This window comes from Melanostigma gelatinosum, assembly GCF_949748355.1.
Source record: "Melanostigma gelatinosum genome assembly, chromosome: 4".
Taxonomy (NCBI): Eukaryota; Metazoa; Chordata; class Actinopteri; order Perciformes; family Zoarcidae; genus Melanostigma; species Melanostigma gelatinosum.
In genome coordinates this window covers 31,208,461-31,224,637 of record NC_136637.1, presented here as the reverse complement: position 1 = coordinate 31,224,637, position 16,177 = coordinate 31,208,461, and the positions used below count along the sequence as shown (strand labels likewise).

At 45.2% G+C, this 16,177-nt stretch overlaps 2 protein-coding genes across 2 annotated transcripts in view; both read left to right on the top strand.

The window, feature by feature from the left end:
• cdc14ab (cell division cycle 14Ab) overlaps window positions 1-4,199 on the top strand; it is a 30,611-nt gene extending 26,412 nt beyond the window's left edge. Inside the window, exons 13-14 of the mRNA XM_079267298.1 lie at window positions 1,060-1,312; window positions 1,723-4,199. Coding sequence (XP_079123424.1) covers window positions 1,060-1,312; window positions 1,723-1,752 — 283 coding nt within the window. The 3' untranslated portion in view covers window positions 1,753-4,199. The remainder of the gene's footprint in view (window positions 1-1,059; window positions 1,313-1,722) is intronic.
• Window positions 4,200-4,888: 689 nt separating this feature from the next.
• vcam1b (vascular cell adhesion molecule 1b) lies at window positions 4,889-15,739 on the top strand. The gene is made up of 10 exons (XM_079267715.1): window positions 4,889-4,984; window positions 8,190-8,492; window positions 8,627-8,932; window positions 10,386-10,646; window positions 10,724-10,996; window positions 11,777-12,043; window positions 12,930-13,232; window positions 13,306-13,578; window positions 14,559-14,819; window positions 14,946-15,739. Exons 1-10 carry the CDS (start codon window positions 4,960-4,962, stop codon window positions 15,104-15,106), a joined length of 2,433 nt encoding a protein of 810 aa, XP_079123841.1. The 5' UTR covers window positions 4,889-4,959; the 3' UTR covers window positions 15,107-15,739.
• The last annotated feature ends 438 nt before the right edge of the window (window positions 15,740-16,177 follow it).

Sequence of the window (16,177 nt, the reverse complement as noted above, 5' to 3'; positions counted from 1 at the left end):
AACTGGTGTTTTAAACTGGTGTGAACCGGTTTAAACTGGTGTTTTAAACTGGTGTGAACCGGTTTAAACTGGTGTGAACCGGTTTAAACGAGTGTTTTAAACTGATGTGAACCGGTTTAAACTGGTGGTTTAAACTGGTGTGAACCGGTTTAAACTGGTGTGAACCGGTTTAAACTGGTGTGAACCGGTTTAAACTGGTGTGAACCGGTTTAAACTGGTGTGAACCGGTTTAAACTGGTGTGAACCGGTTTAAACTGGTGTGAACCGGTTTAAACTGGTGTTTTAAACTGGTGTGAACCGGTGTAAACTGGTGTTTTAAACTGCTGTTTTAAACTGGTGTTTTAAACTGGTGTTTTAAACTGATGTGAACCGGTTTAAACGAGTGTTTTAAACTGATGTGAACTGGTTTAAACAAGCGTTTTAAACTGATGTGAACCGGTTTAAACGAGTGTTTTAAACTGATGTGAACCGGTTTAAACTGGTGTTTTAAACTGGTGTGAACCGGTTTCAACGAGTGTTTTAAACTGATGTGAACCGGTTTAAACGAGTGTTTTAAACTGATGTGAACCGGTTTAAACGAGTGTTTTAAACTGATGTGAACCGGTTTAAACTGGTGTTTTAAACTGGTGTTTAAAACTGGTGTGAACCGGTTTAAACTGGTATTTAAAACTGGTGTGAACCGGTTTAAACTGGTGTTTTAAACTGGTGTGAACCGGTGTAAACTGGTGTTTTAAACTGGTGTGAACCGGTGTAAACTGGTGTTTTAAACTGGTGTGAACCGGTGTAAACTGGTGTTTTAAACTGCTGTGAACCGGTTTAAACTGGTGTTTTAAACTGGTGTGAACCGGTGTAAACTGGTGTTTTAAACTGGTGTGAACCGGTTTAAACTGGTGTGAACCGGTGTAAACTGGTGTTTTAAACTGGTGTGAACCGGTGTAAACTGGTGTTTTAAACTGGTGTGAACCGGTGTGTTTACATCTCCCGCCCTCTCAGTTGTGTGTACATTGTGTGTTGTAGGTTGTGTAGATGTGTTAATATGCCCCCCCCCCCCCCCCCCAGCTCTCGGTTGGCCTCCTCTCTCTCTGATCTTTATGCTGTGGACACTGAGGACTCCTCCTCCCATGTGTCTCTCAGCTCCACCCCCTCTCCTCTGGCCCCACCCTCTCTGTGTCGCTATGGTAACGGGCCCCGCGGTGCACCGCACGAGGTCAACAACAACAGCAGCAGGCCGGGCCCTCAGGACTTCAGGGGCCCCGGGCCCTACAGTGCACTGAAGGGCCCGTCAGCACGCTACCTGAGCCGATCCATACCTGTAAGTCCTTAGCCCCGCCCCTCTCTGCTCATTGGTTGTCTCTCTCTCCTGACATCATTAACACACTGGATGCAGCTGATCCTTTGAGTTTAATAAATGATAATTAACAGAAAAAGATGTTGTGCTTCTATCCAAGTTTATCTGGAATATGAAATAACACGTCAGATTTTATGAAAACATCCGGTTTGTTTCTGATCTCAGTTTTTCACTTTCTCTGTTCCTTTTAACTTCTCTGACAGTCACATGACCAGGTGTGAGTCACGTGTCACGTGTGTGTGTGTGTATATATATATATATATGTGTGTGTATGTATGTATGTATGTGTTTATATATATATATATATATATACTGTATATATATATAAACACAGAGATGATATCTGACGGCTGTCTTTATGTTTTTTCTTTCAGTCTCTTCCATCTGAGTACATCCAGTACTAGAAGTACAGAAGTCACCTGAGGACACATTACCCACAATCCCCTCTGTCGAGGACGCTCAAAGGGAAACTAATAAAGCAGCTCAGTGAGCGAAGGGACTCTGTTAACATCTGCTCACACTGTGTGTTAATGAGCTGTATGTTAATACACTCTATGTTAATATGCTGTGTTAATGAGATGTGTGTTAATACACTCTATGTTAATGAGATGTGTGTTAATACACTATGTTAATGAGCTGAATGTTAATACACTCTATGTTAATGAGATGTGTGTTAATGAGCTGTATGTTAATACACTCTATGTTAATGAGATGTGTGTTAATGAGCTGCATGTTAATACACTCGATGTTAATGATATGTGTGTTAATGAGCCGTATGTTAATACACTCGATGTTAATGAGATGTGTGTTAATGAGCTGTATGTTAATACACTATGTTAATGAGATGTGTGTCAATATGATCTATGTTAATATGCTGTGTGTTAATGAGATGTATGTTAATATGATCTATGTTAATAAGCTGTATGTTAATGAGAGGTATGTTAATACGCTGCATTTAACGTGGTATATGTTAATGAGGTGTATGTAAATGAGATGCATGCTAATGAGCGGGATGTTAGTGATATTTAAAGAGTCTGATGTGATTGATAATGATGATCATCTACAGAAGATATATTTAGATAAAGATAGATTTTATATTTCTTATTTGTGAATAAGATATTTTTCTTTTGGTTTCTTAATGAACTGAAGGTTCAGACGACGACATCATGCTTACAGTATTTACTTCCTGTCTCTGACCAGTGATGGTCTGTGTTTATGCTTTTATAATCAACAGCAATAATAGTAACAGTAGAAGGAAAAGGGACCCAAAAACTCAGGAAAACGGCGGCAGCAACATTTAACGTTTAAACAGTTTGTCTTCTTCTCGTCCTCATGAATCTCTTCTTCTCTTGACAGGCTCAGTGGATGATGTGTTTACTAACCAGAGGAAATGTAGGAAAGTCCCTAATGAGCAGCGAGTAAAGAAACCAATGAACAGATGGACATTTGTTGAAAACGTGTCACATGACGTGTCACATGACATGTCGTGACTCACGACGTGTCACGCGACGTGTCGTGACGCATTACTTGACATGTCGTGACTCCTGTGACGTCTCACATGACGTGTCGTGACTCACGTGACACGTTACTTGACATGTCGTGACTCCCGTGACGCGTCACACGACGTGTCGTGACTCACGTGACGTGTCACATGACATGTCGTGACTCCCGTGACGTCTCACATGACGTGTCGTGACTCAAGTGACGCGTTACTTGACATGTCGTGACTCCCGTGACGCGTCACACGACGTGTCGTGACTCCCGTGACGCGTCACATGACGTGTCGTGACTCCCGTGACGTCTCACATGACGTGTCGTGACTCAAGTGACGCGTTACTTGACATGTCGTGACTCCCGTGACGTCTCACATGACGTGTCGTGACTCCCGTGACGTGTCACATGACGTGTCGTGACTCACGTGACGTGTCACATGACGTGTCGTGACTCCTGTGACGTCTCACATGACGTGTCGTGACTCCCGTGACGTGTCACATGACGTGTCGTGACTCCCGTGACGTGTCACATGACGTGTCACATGACGTGTCATGACTCCCGTGACGTGTCACATGACGTGTCGTGACTCCCGTGACGTGTCACATGACGTGTCACATGACGTGTCATGACTCCCGTGACGTGTCACATGACGTGTCGTGACTCACGTGACGTGTCACATGACGTGTCATGACTCCTGTGACGTCTCACATGACGTGCCGTGACTCCCGTGACGTGTCACATGACGTGTCGTGACTCACGTGACGTGTCACATGACATGTCGTGACTCCCGTGACGTCTCACATGACGTGTCGTGACTCACGTGACGCGTCACATGACGTGTCGTGACTCACGTGACGCGTTACTTGACATCTTGCATGACGTGTGACTCGAGAGCCGTTCTCGGCGGTTGTTGGATGTTTCCTGCGTGACTTCCTGTCCTCTGACCATCGTCTTTCCTAATCCTAACTCCACATTCTTACATTAACCCTTTAAGACCTGGGGAGGAAACAACACAGACTTTTTCAAAATAAAAGCTCCTGGGATCAACAGGAAAATGAATTGATTGAAACAAACCACAAATTAATTGGTTTAAGGAAAGTTTGTGAGCATACGACTTCCTGTGATTCAGTTACTTATCAGAAAAGGTTTCTCAGACTTCAAAGTGCCTTAAAGATGTCAGGAGCTTTATTTTCATTCACCACGGAGGCTTTTATTTTGGAATGAACCACATCCTGAGTGATGATATTTAAATGAAGAACTTTAGTTGTTGCTGATCCTGTATTTTAATGTTGAAGTATTTTATTGAAGGGAAAAGTTATAAAATAACTTTCAGATTTACGTTTTTATGAGACAGAAAATAAACGATTTACTTTTCTGACTTCTGTTTCCTGTTTTATATTTGTGTGTTAAAGACCGCGATGACATGTAATGTACTCAGTACAAACTCAAGGTACTTGTATTTCACATTTGTCTTATCTGACGGACATGAGGTCGGACATGTTGGACACTGAACGGACTTGTCACCTGAACTCTTCACCTTCACTCAGGTGACACAACTCAAAGCAGAGAAAGTGACTTTGGTCACATGACTCCACGCCGTTCTCACAGAGCTCATCACTGAACAACAGTCACTCAGTCCGTTATCACACACTGATGATCCATCCATCGTCATCATCATCATGGCTGCACTGTAGAACTAGTTTGATCAACAAAGATGGAGACAATAAGTAAACAGTGAAATTATTGATAAAATCTTTATTTTCTTTGAATCATTTCAATTGATCCTGAAACGACGAAACAGAAAATGTGTTTTCAGTCATAAAAACAGTTTAATCTTCTTGTAAAGAGACTGAATGAAAGAAAAAACGTCTCAGTCTGTCCTGCAGAGGGCGCTGTGGTCTGTAGACTGATGACCTCACACTCAGAGAGGAGGGGGGAGGGAGAGAGAGAGACAGAAGGAGGCAGAGAGAGAGAGACAGAAGGAGGCAGAGAGAGACGGACATAAAGGCTTCAGAGGAGGCGTCTTGTGTTCAGATCTTTGGAGGATTTACAGACTGATGTGATTTAGCTACTTTGTTCCTCATTCATTCATTTCTTCATCGATTCTTCACACTGAGATGTCTCCTCTGTCTCTTCTCGCAGGTAAAATGATTCATATTTCTTATATTTTCATACTTGTGTGTATTTTCTCACCTTTTCGTTCTGTTGAATGAGATTTTTAGATGATTTTTTCTGAAGTCTTTAGTCTGATGTTATGTTCATGTTGTGTTTGTTTAAAACTGCATAATCATCATTTAAAGAGGAAAACGTGATGAAAGAAGTTTATCAGAGTTCGTAAACAGCTGGTGACTCCGTGAGGGCTCACGACCCAGCGGTTGAGAAACTCTGTCATGGATTTATTTTATTTGATCATTTTCTGTTTCAGCCTTTTACAGTTTTAAACATCACGTCTTTGTGTTTCATGTCGAGCTGCAGATAAAAGAAAAGCTCTCAATGATCAAGACTCCATAGGGTAGTAGGGCCAGCAGTCATGTAACAGGTATAGCACAGGTAACAGACATGTAGCAGACATGTAACAGACATGTAGCAGACATGTAACAGACATGTAGCAGACATGTAACAGACATGTAACAGACATGTAACAGACATGTAGCAGACATGTAACAGACATGTAACAGACATGTAACAGACATGTAACAGACATGTAGCAGACATGTAACAGACATGTAGCAGTCATGTAACAGGTATAGCACAGGTAACAGACATGTAGCAGACATGTAACAGACATGTAGCAGACATGTAACAGACATGTAGCAGACATGTAGCAGACATGTAACAGACATGTAACAGACATGTAACAGACATGTAACAGACATGTAACAGACATGTAGCAGACATGTAACATACATGTAGCAGTCATGTAACAGGTATAGCACAGGTAACAGACATGTAGCAGACATGTAACAGACATGTAGCAGACATGTAACAGACATGTAGCAGTCATGTAACAGGTATAGCACAGGTAACAGACATGTAGCAGACATGTAACAGACATGTAGCAGACATGTAACAGACATGTAGCAGACATGTAGCAGACATGTAGCAGACATGTAACAGACATGTAACAGACATGTAACAGACATGTAGCAGACATGTAGCAGACATGTAACAGACATGTAGCAGACATGTAGCAGACATGTAACAGACATGTAACAGACATGTAGCAGACATGTAGCAGACATGTAGCAGACATGTAACAGACATGTAACATACATGTAGCAGACATGTAACAGACATGTAGCAGACATGTAGCAGACATGTAACAGACATGTAGCAGACATGTAACAGACATGTAGCAGACATGTAACAGACATGTAACAGACATGTAACAGACATGTAGCAGACATGTAACAGACATGTAGCAGACATGTAGCAGACATGTAACAGACATGTAACAGACATGTAACAGACATGTAACAGACATGTAGCAGACATGTAACAGACATGTAACAGACATGTAACAGACATGTAGCAGACATGTAACAGACATGTAGCAGTCATGTAACAGGTATAGCACAGGTAACAGACATGTAGCAGACATGTAACAGACATGTAGCAGACATGTAACAGACATGTAGCAGACATGTAACAGACATGTAACAGACATGTAACAGACATGTAGCAGACATGTAACAGACATGTAACAGACATGTAACAGACATGTAACAGACATGTAGCAGACATGTAACAGACATGTAGCAGTCATGTAACAGGTATAGCACAGGTAACAGACATGTAGCAGACATGTAACAGACATGTAGCAGACATGTAACAGACATGTAGCAGACATGTAACAGACATGTAGCAGACATGTAGCAGACATGTAACAGACATGTAACAGACATGTAACAGACATGTAGCAGACATGTAGCAGACATGTAACAGACGTGTAGCAGACGTGTAGCAGACGTGTAGCAGACGTGTAACAGACGTGTAGCAGACATGTAGCAGACGTGTAACAGACGTGTAGCAGACATGTAGCAGACATGTAACAGACGTGTAGCAGACATGTAGCAGACGTGTAGCAGACGTGTAACAGACGTGTAACATACATGTAGCAGACATGTAACAGACATGTAGCAGACATGTAGCAGACATGTAACAGACATGTAGCAGACATGTAACAGACATGTAGCAGACATGTAACAGACATGTAACAGACATGTAGCAGACATGTAACAGACATGTAGCAGACATGTAACAGACATGTAACAGACATGTAACAGGTATAGCACAGGTAACAGACATGTAGCAGACATGTAACAGACATGTAGCAGACATGTAACATACATGTAGCAGACATGTAACATACATGTAACGGGCATGTAACAGACATGTAACGGACATGTAGCAGACATGTAACAGACATGTAGCAGACATGTAACATACATGTAGCAGACATGTAACATACATGTAACAGACATGTAGCAGACATGTAACATACATGTAGCAGACATGTAACAGACATGTAGCAGACATGTAACATACATGTAGCAGACATGTAACAGGCATGTAACAGACATGTAACAGACATGTAGCAGACATGTAACAGACATGTAACAGACATGTAGCAGACATGTAACAGACATGTATCAGACATGTAACAGACATGTAGCAGACATGTAACAGACATGTAGCAGACATGTAACAGACATGTAGCAGACATGTAGCAGACATGTAACAGACATGTAGCAGACATGTAACAGACATGTAGCAGACATGTAACAGACATGTAACAGACATGTAGCAGACATGTAGCAGACATGTAGCAGACATGTAACAGACATGTAGCAGACATGTAGCAGACATGTAGCAGACGTGTAACAGACATGTAGCAGACGTGTAACAGACATGTAACAGACAGGTATCAGACAGGTAACATACATGTAACAGACAGGTAACAGACATGTAACAGACATGTAACTTGTGCACGCTGTGTATGATGGTCACAGAAATGCATGGCCTCATCAACCAGAATCCTGCCGCTTCCCTCGACGTGCGTGAAGTTGCGAGGGCCCGATCAATGCTGCTTGCAGCTTTAATTCATCTGTTGAATTTCTTTGAACAACACAACCTGCATGCTTTCTTTCTGCTTTTAATTTATTTCATTTGTAAAAGGAAGGTTTTCTGTTTTTATTCATTTTTAAATGCTTTGAGCTCCAGAGTCTGTCTGAAATGTTTATCATTTATTACATGTTTCTAGATGAACAGGTTAAAGTGTTCTCTCTGTTTGCAGCCGGTTGATGAACAGAAGTCACATCTGTGTTGTTGTTGTTTATCTTCCCAGCTGTGCTGCTGATGTCATCGCGCTGCGTTCAGGGTCTGCATGTGGAGGTGTTTCCCAGAAGGCCTCTGTTCAGGCTGGGGGAGCGTCAGCAGCTGGTGTGTCGGGTCCAGGACTGTCCCACAATGCCGAGCGTTTCCTGGTCCGTGCTGGGGGACAGACCTCAGACGGCCTCCGTAAGCACCAACGGGACCTGGTCTGTGATCAGCTTTAACCCCGTGATGATGGAGCATGAAGGAGTTCTGCTCTGTAGAGTTGGCTGTGGAGGAAAGAACAAGCAGATCAAGACGTCTGTGCAGGTTTACTGTGAGTTCATACACATGTAGTCAAGTACTGTACTTAAGTACACATCTTGTACTTTACTTGAGTACTTTCTACTTTTATCATCATCATATCCTCCACTACTATACATCTCGGAGGTACATATTGTACTTTTGCAGCCTTCCCATCAGCCCCTCTGATCCTGGGGCAGGACCACCTGAGTCTGGGGGCGGAGTCTGTCCTCACCTGTCAGGTGTCTGATCTTTACCCCGCTGAGCTGCTGACCCTCAACTGGCTCAGAGGTGATGTCGTCCTGCAGAGCATTATGGGAGATCCTGGATCTGGCTCAGTCTGGTCTGAGTACAGATTCACCCCTCTGGAACTGGACTCTGGAGGAAACATCAGCTGCAGGGCCACGATGGACCTGCAGGACCTGCCAGCTGAGGACAAGACCAGAGTGACCATTGTCCTCCTAAACCTGCTCTGTGAGTCCTCCAGTGTCTGTCTTTAGTTCAGACTGTTGTTTTACATAGTTATTCATTATCCTACAAGACTGTTCATTGTCCCACAAGACTGTTCATTGTCCCACAAGACTGTTCATTGTCCCACAGCACTGTTCATTGTCCCACAGCACTGTTCATTGTCCTACAGGAGTCTTCATTGTCCCACAAGACTGTTCATTGTCCCACAAGACTGTTCATTGTCCCATAGCACTGTTCATTGTCCCACAAGACTGTTCATTGTCCCACAGCACTGTTCATTGTCCCACAGCACTGTTCATTGTCCTACAGGAGTCTTCATTGTCCCACAAGACTGTTCATTGTCCCACAAGACTGTTCATTGTCCCACAAGACTGTTCATTGTCCCACAGCACTGTTCATTGTCCTACAGGAGTCTTCATTGTCCCACAAGACTGTTCATTGTCCCACAGCACTGTTCATTGTCCCACAGCACTGTTGATTGTCCCACAAGACTGTTCATTGTCCCACAATACTGTTCATTGTCCCACAGCACTGTTCATTGTCCTACAGGAGTCTTCATTGTCCCACAAGACTGTTAATTGTCCCACAATACTGTTCATTGTCCTACATGAGTCTTCATTGTCCCACAATACTGTTCATTGTCCTACAGGAGTCTTCATTGTCCCACAAGACTGTTCATTGTCCTACAGGAGTCTTCATTGTCCCACAATACTGTTCATTGTCCCACAATACTGTTCATTGTCCCACAGAACTGTTCATTGTCCCACAAGACTGTTCATTGTCCCACAATACTGTTCATTGTCCTACAGGAGTCTTCATTGTCCCACAGCACTGTTCATTGTCCTACAGGAGTCTTCATTGTCCCACAGAACTGTTCCTTGTCCCTCAGGACTGTTCATTGTCCCACAGAACTGTTCCTTGTCTCTCAGGACTGTTCCTTGTCCCTCAGGACTGTTCTTTGTCCCTCAGGACTGTTCCTTGTCCCTCAGGACTGTTCCTTGTCCCACAAGACTGTTCCTTGTCCCTCAGGACTGTTCATTGTCCCTCAGGACTGTTCATTGTCCCACAATACTGTTCATTGTCCTACAGGAGTCTTCATTGTCCCACAGCACTGTTCATTGTCCTACAGGAGTCTTCATTGTCCCTCAGGACTGTTCATAGTCCCACAAGACTGTTCCTTGTCCCTCAGGACTGTTCATTGTCCCACAAGACTGTTCATAGTCCCACAAGACTGTTCCTTGCCCCTGAGGACTGTTCCTTGTCCCTCAGGACTGTTCATTGTCCCACAAGACTGTTCATTGTCCCACAATACTGTTCATTGTCCCTCAGGACTGTTCCTTGTCTTCAACTCAAAACCCGAGAAGTTGTTAAGTATATTTAACTAAACTGAACGTGTGCTTCTAATCATCTACAACCTCTAAACATCCGTCTAACAGATCCTCCTCTTCCTCTTCAGATGCTCCTGTTGTCAAGATGACATCAGACTCCGTGTTGGTGATGGCCGGCTCTCCGCTCACTCTCACCTGCATTGTGGAGGGAAACCCCGATCCCACTGTCACCTGGAGCTTCAGGTGGGCAGACGGTCGGTCTCAGGTACGTGGTCTAGGCAGACAGCTGGTCCTCACAGCGGTGACTCCGTCTGAGGCCGGACGCTATGACTGTGAGGCCCGGAACTCAGAGGGGAACCGGACGGCTGAAGTGGAGGTCACCGTTCATGGTGAGAGTGAAGCTCCTGTTTCATTCACTATCTCTGTACAACTGGAGACTGACACACCTGTACTCCTCCTCCACCAGCTCCGCCCACCAACACCTCCCTCTCAGTGAGTCCAGGTGAGGAGGTGCTGGAGGGTCAGAAGGTGACGTTGACCTGCCGCTCAGACGGAGCTCCGCCCACCACGCTGGTGCTGAGGAGGGAGGGGGTGGAGCTCCAGAGGACTGACCCCGCCTCCTCCTCCTCGCTCTCCTTCAGCCTCTCCTCCGCCCAGCTGGAAGACTCCGCCCACTATCAGTGTGAAGCCTCCAACCAGTACGGATCCCAACTGGTCTCCAGCTCCGTCACCGTCTCAGGTACTGGTTTACTTCTACAGCTTCATCCTTATTTCATGCTTATTTCATTGTGATTTTAGATTCCGGTTCAGTTTTATTTTGAGGCTCAAAACTTTTATTTATAATAGTTTCAAAAAGTTGATGTTAAAAGCTAATGCTTTGAATAGAAATAGAATAGGAGCAGACACAGCTTGCTAATTCCACCATGCTTTAATGCTACACTGGTTACAGAAAATAAGGAAGTTAGCTCGCTACAACAGCCACAATGGTAACAGCACACATTAAAATGGCCGACGCTCTGACATCCAGATATATTGATTTGAATGGGACGTCCCATCTACACCTTTTTAAGTTGCTCTAGTTTAAGACTAATGTTACAATGCTAATATTAAAGATTTTATTTAAAGTTAATGTTTAAAGCTAGTGTTTAGAGTCACTTTACAATGCTAATGTGCAAGTCTCATGTTACAAAATGCTTTAATGCTAATGTTTCTATGCTAATGTTTCTATGCTAATGTTTCTATGCTAATGTTTCTATGCTAATGTTTCTATGCTAATGTTTCTATGCTAATGCTTCTATGCTAATGTTTCTATGCTAATGTTTCTATGCTAATGTTTCTATGCTATGCTTCTATGCTAATGTTGCAATACTAAAATGGAAAGTTAATGTTTGAAGCTAATGTTTGAAGCTAATGTTTGAAGCTAATGTTTGAAGCTAATGTTTGAAGCTAATGTTAGCTACAAACAACTTAACAGTCTGCAGAATAATCCAGACTAATATTTCAGTGTTGATCCTGTCAGCTCACCCTCTGCAGGTGGAGGTGAGTCCAGTGGTCTCACCAGCAGAGAAGGGTTCAGGTCTGGTTCTGACCTGCAGAGCCTCCGGATGTCTCCACCCTCCCGTCTTCACCTGGAGGACAGATGAGGACCAGATCGTCCTCAGAGGGACGGAGCAGGACGGACTGTCCTTGCTTCACCTGCAGGACCTGAAGGATGAGGGAGGATACAGATGTGAGGCCGAATGTGACTCCGTCATCAGGACCTCGACCATCCAGGTCCAGGTCTACTGTGAGTCTGAGAGCCTGAGGCTGCTTTCACACCTGTAGTAGTTCACCTGCTCTGGACCGAGGAAACTAATTATACTGATTTTATTTTATTTACACAGAAATGGAAAGCTTGTGTTTGTCCAACACAAAGGTTTTCAGTGAAACATCAGAAGTTTAACTTTTTCTTTTTATTGGCCAAATGTCTGAGAGCCAATCAGAAGGAGTTTGTCTTTGTACCATGTGACCCAGAGAGGTTTCCTCACCCTCATCTGTTTTCAGTCTGAAGAGGACAAACTGACCGACAGGAAGTGACACAGCAGGGGAGACAGAGGCCAAATACCCAGCCCCCCCTCAAGCACACACACACACACACACACACGCACACGCACACGCACGCACGCACGCACGCGCGCGCGCGCACGCACGCACGCACGCACGCACGCACACACGCGCGCGCGCGCGCACGCACGCACGCACGCACGCGCACGCGCACGCGCACGCGCACGCACACGCACGCACGCACACGCACGCGCACGCGCACACGCACACGCACGCACACACACACACAGTGAGTTCTTCCCCCACATAGACAACATACCAGCTCTCCACTGACTCTGAATCAGGAACATTAACTCAAACTTTATGGACCCCAAATGTCCGCGATGCCAGAATAAACTGTGAGGGACTTCCTGTCAGCTCTTTAGCTCCTTTAAATGTCGACGAATCACTTTAACACGTTGATGGTTCACAGGGATCTGGGTCCATTAGAGGCCTCGTCTTTAACCAGAGGGACCAACAAGTTGTGTGTCAGATATCAGAGTGTCCTTGAACGCACCGTCACAGACACAAAGCTTCACACCGACAGCAGGATGTGTTAGAGATGATCTCTGGTGTTTTTCTTCTCCTAGCATTCCCGTCTGATCCAGTTCTGGAGGATCCTGGTCCCGTCCTGCTGGGTCAGGAGGCGGTCCTCCACTGTAACGTCAGCAGCATCTTCTGGGCCAATCAGATGAGGATCCTGTGGCTGTCGGGGAACACAACGCTGATGTCAGAGTCGGTCGTGTTCTCCGGTTCCCTAAAGAACATCTCGTCGGTCCATCGGATGCAGGTACAGAAGGACCAGAAGGTTCTGACCTGCAGGGCCGAGCTGCTGATGGAGGATGGAGACGTGTGGAGGTCCAGGAAGACCAGCGTCCACCTGCAGGTCCATTGTGAGTGTCTGAGGACAGACTGAAGGCTTTTATTGAGGAGCAGGTTGAGGTTCTGATGATGTTTGTGTTCCAGATCCTCCCAGGAGAACCTCCCTCTCAGTGAGTCCAGGTGAGGAGGTGCTGGAGGGTCAGCAGGTGACGTTGACCTGCCGCTCAGACGGAGCTCCGCCCACCACGCTGGTGCTGAGGAGGGAGGGGGTGGAGCTCCAGAGGACTGACCCCGCCTCCTCCTCCTCGCTCTCCTTCAGCCTCTCCTCCGCCCAGCTGGAAGACTCCGCCCACTATCAGTGTGAAGCCTCCAACCAGTACGGATCCCAACTGGTCTCCAGCTCCGTCACCGTCTCAGGTACTGGTTTTACAGGAAGGCGGTTCTGACATGGTGTGTGTGTGTGTGTGGGGGGGGGGGGTAGGGGCTGAGGAGTCCAGCTCTTCTTCTTCTGCTTCTTGTCTCTGAGTAGTTGTGACAGATGTTATCTGAAGAGTGGACCTCTCACTCCTCACATGATGCTGAGGACAGAAATAACCTCTGACTCCTCTGTTGAGCAATGTGTCAGACACTTAGAGCCTCCGGCTGCTGATGCAGACCAGACTGAAGTGGACTGAAGTGGACCGATTCTCAGTCTGTTGTGGATTCAGTTTCACTCGACACCGTTCATTCAGTTTACTGTTGTTTTCCTTTTCAAACACAAAAAGACAAATAGAAGTTACTCGAAGAGATGTTCTCGTTACGTTATGATGATACACAAACTTTCACCTTTATTTTTTTATTATATTTATATTACTATATTTATCCCGGTAAGGCGTTTGACCCATCCCTGTTACAGGGAGCAGTGGGCTGCCTATGACAGGCGCCCGGGGAGCCGTTAGGGGTTCAGTGTCTTGCTCAGGGACACTTCGACACAGGACACGTCCCAGCCAAGTATCGAACCGCCGTTGCCAGACAACCCTCTTAACCCAGTGAGCCACGGTCGCCCTTTTTGTAGTTTTTTATTTATTTTTATTTGACTTTTGTTCACTTCAGGAAACAGAAAACTGCAGCTTTCATTGTTTAACAACACGTCTCGACATCTTCAGCGATGAATCAATTTGTTTATTGGCAAAAAAATGAATTCGGGTTCGGGTTAGTAATAATTCATAACATTTTGAGAATCAGTTATTGTAAGTAAGATAGTCTTGGTCCTTGAGGGGTCAGGGACTACAGGATCCTGCTGCTCCTCTAATGTTTCTTCAGTCTGTCAGACCTGATCTTCAGGTCGTTTCTCTTCACCTCTGTGAGTCATGTGACCAGTTTCTGCCTCAACTCTGATCTGGTTTCTTGTGGTCCAGCTCCTCCGAGAAACACCACTGTCCTGGTCCTGCCGTCTACGGTGGTCCAGGAGGGACAAAATGTCACCATCTGCTGCCAGACCGTCAGCTTCCCACTGTCAGCCGTGGTCCTGAGGAAACTGACCAATGGGATGGAGCTGTATTCCTCCAATGGAACCTTCCTATTGGTCAACGTGACGGCCAGAGACTCTGGTCTGTACCAGGTCAACGTGACCAACGACCTCGGGTTCCAGGTCAAAGTCTTTAGCATCAGTGTAAGAGGTCAGTGAGACCAGTCCTTCCAGTTTAGTCTCCAGTCTGTCTGGTGGTTCAAAGACAGTTTAGTTTCAGTAGGAATAAAAGGGTTTTGTTGTATTCTGAAGTTTCTGTCTCCTTCGGTTCCCACAGAGAGAAGCACCAGTGTTCCTCCCAGTCTCAGCGCTGTCCTCGTCCCAGTCGTCTGCATTGCTGCTGGACTAGCAGCTGCTGCTCTGCTCCTCGACTACCTGAGGCGATCCAGGAAGAAAGGTTTCTATCAGCTGCCCCAGTCTGCCCCTCCTTCAGCCTGAGGCTAACACGTGGCTACCACGTCCTAGCATGCAGCTACCGAGTCACACCATGTGGTTACCAAGTCCCAACATGTGGCTACTACATCCCAACACATGGCTACCACGTATTAGCATGTGGCTACCACGTTCCAACGTGGGCCTTCCAAGTCCCAACATGCAGCTACCCAGTCCCAACATGTGGTTACAAAGTTCCAATATGCGGCTACCAAGTCCCAACATGTGGCTACCATCTCCCAACATGTGGTTACCAAGTCCCAATATGCGGCTAACGAGTCACAATATGCAGCTACTGAGTCCCAACATGTGGCTACCGCCTCCCAACATGGGACTTCCAAGTCCCAACATGTGGCTACCAAGTCCCAACATGTGGCTACCAAGTCCCAACATGTGACTACCATCTCCCAACATGTGGCTACCAAGTCCCAATATGCAGCTACCAAGTCCCAACATGTGACTACCATCTCCCAACATGTGGTTACCAAGTCCCAATATGCGGCTAACGAGTCACAATATGCGGCTACTGAGTCCCAACATGTGGCTACCGCCTCCCAACATGGGACTTCCAAGTCCCAACATGTGGTTACTAAGTCCCAACATGCAGCTACCGAGCACCAACATGTGGCTACCACGTTCCATCATGTGAAAATGAGTACTGGCTGAAGGTAAATTATAACGATATCATGATGTGTTCACATGTAATCTGTAAAATGTAGTTTCGGTGATGAACTTGAATAAATCCAGTAGTTTGAAAGAGATGTTTTCACATGAATATAAAATAGATATTAGAGATGAATTATGAACACTGACTTCAGGCTGAAATGATTGATTCTAGTTGTGAGGTGAGACTTTTGATCTGTGCTTCTCTGTACATGATGGGGACATAAACAACAGTGTACTGTTCCTTTAAGTCTTCACAAACATTCCTGTGACTCATTCGTGTTCGGTACTCTACTTTCTTTTTCACTCTTTTATTAAAGATATTTATTTCTGATCTCGTCTTGTTGGAATGTGATTTGACTTCCTGAGGACTTTCCAGTGATTCATCAGCTGAACTTTCTCTTTCACTTTTGT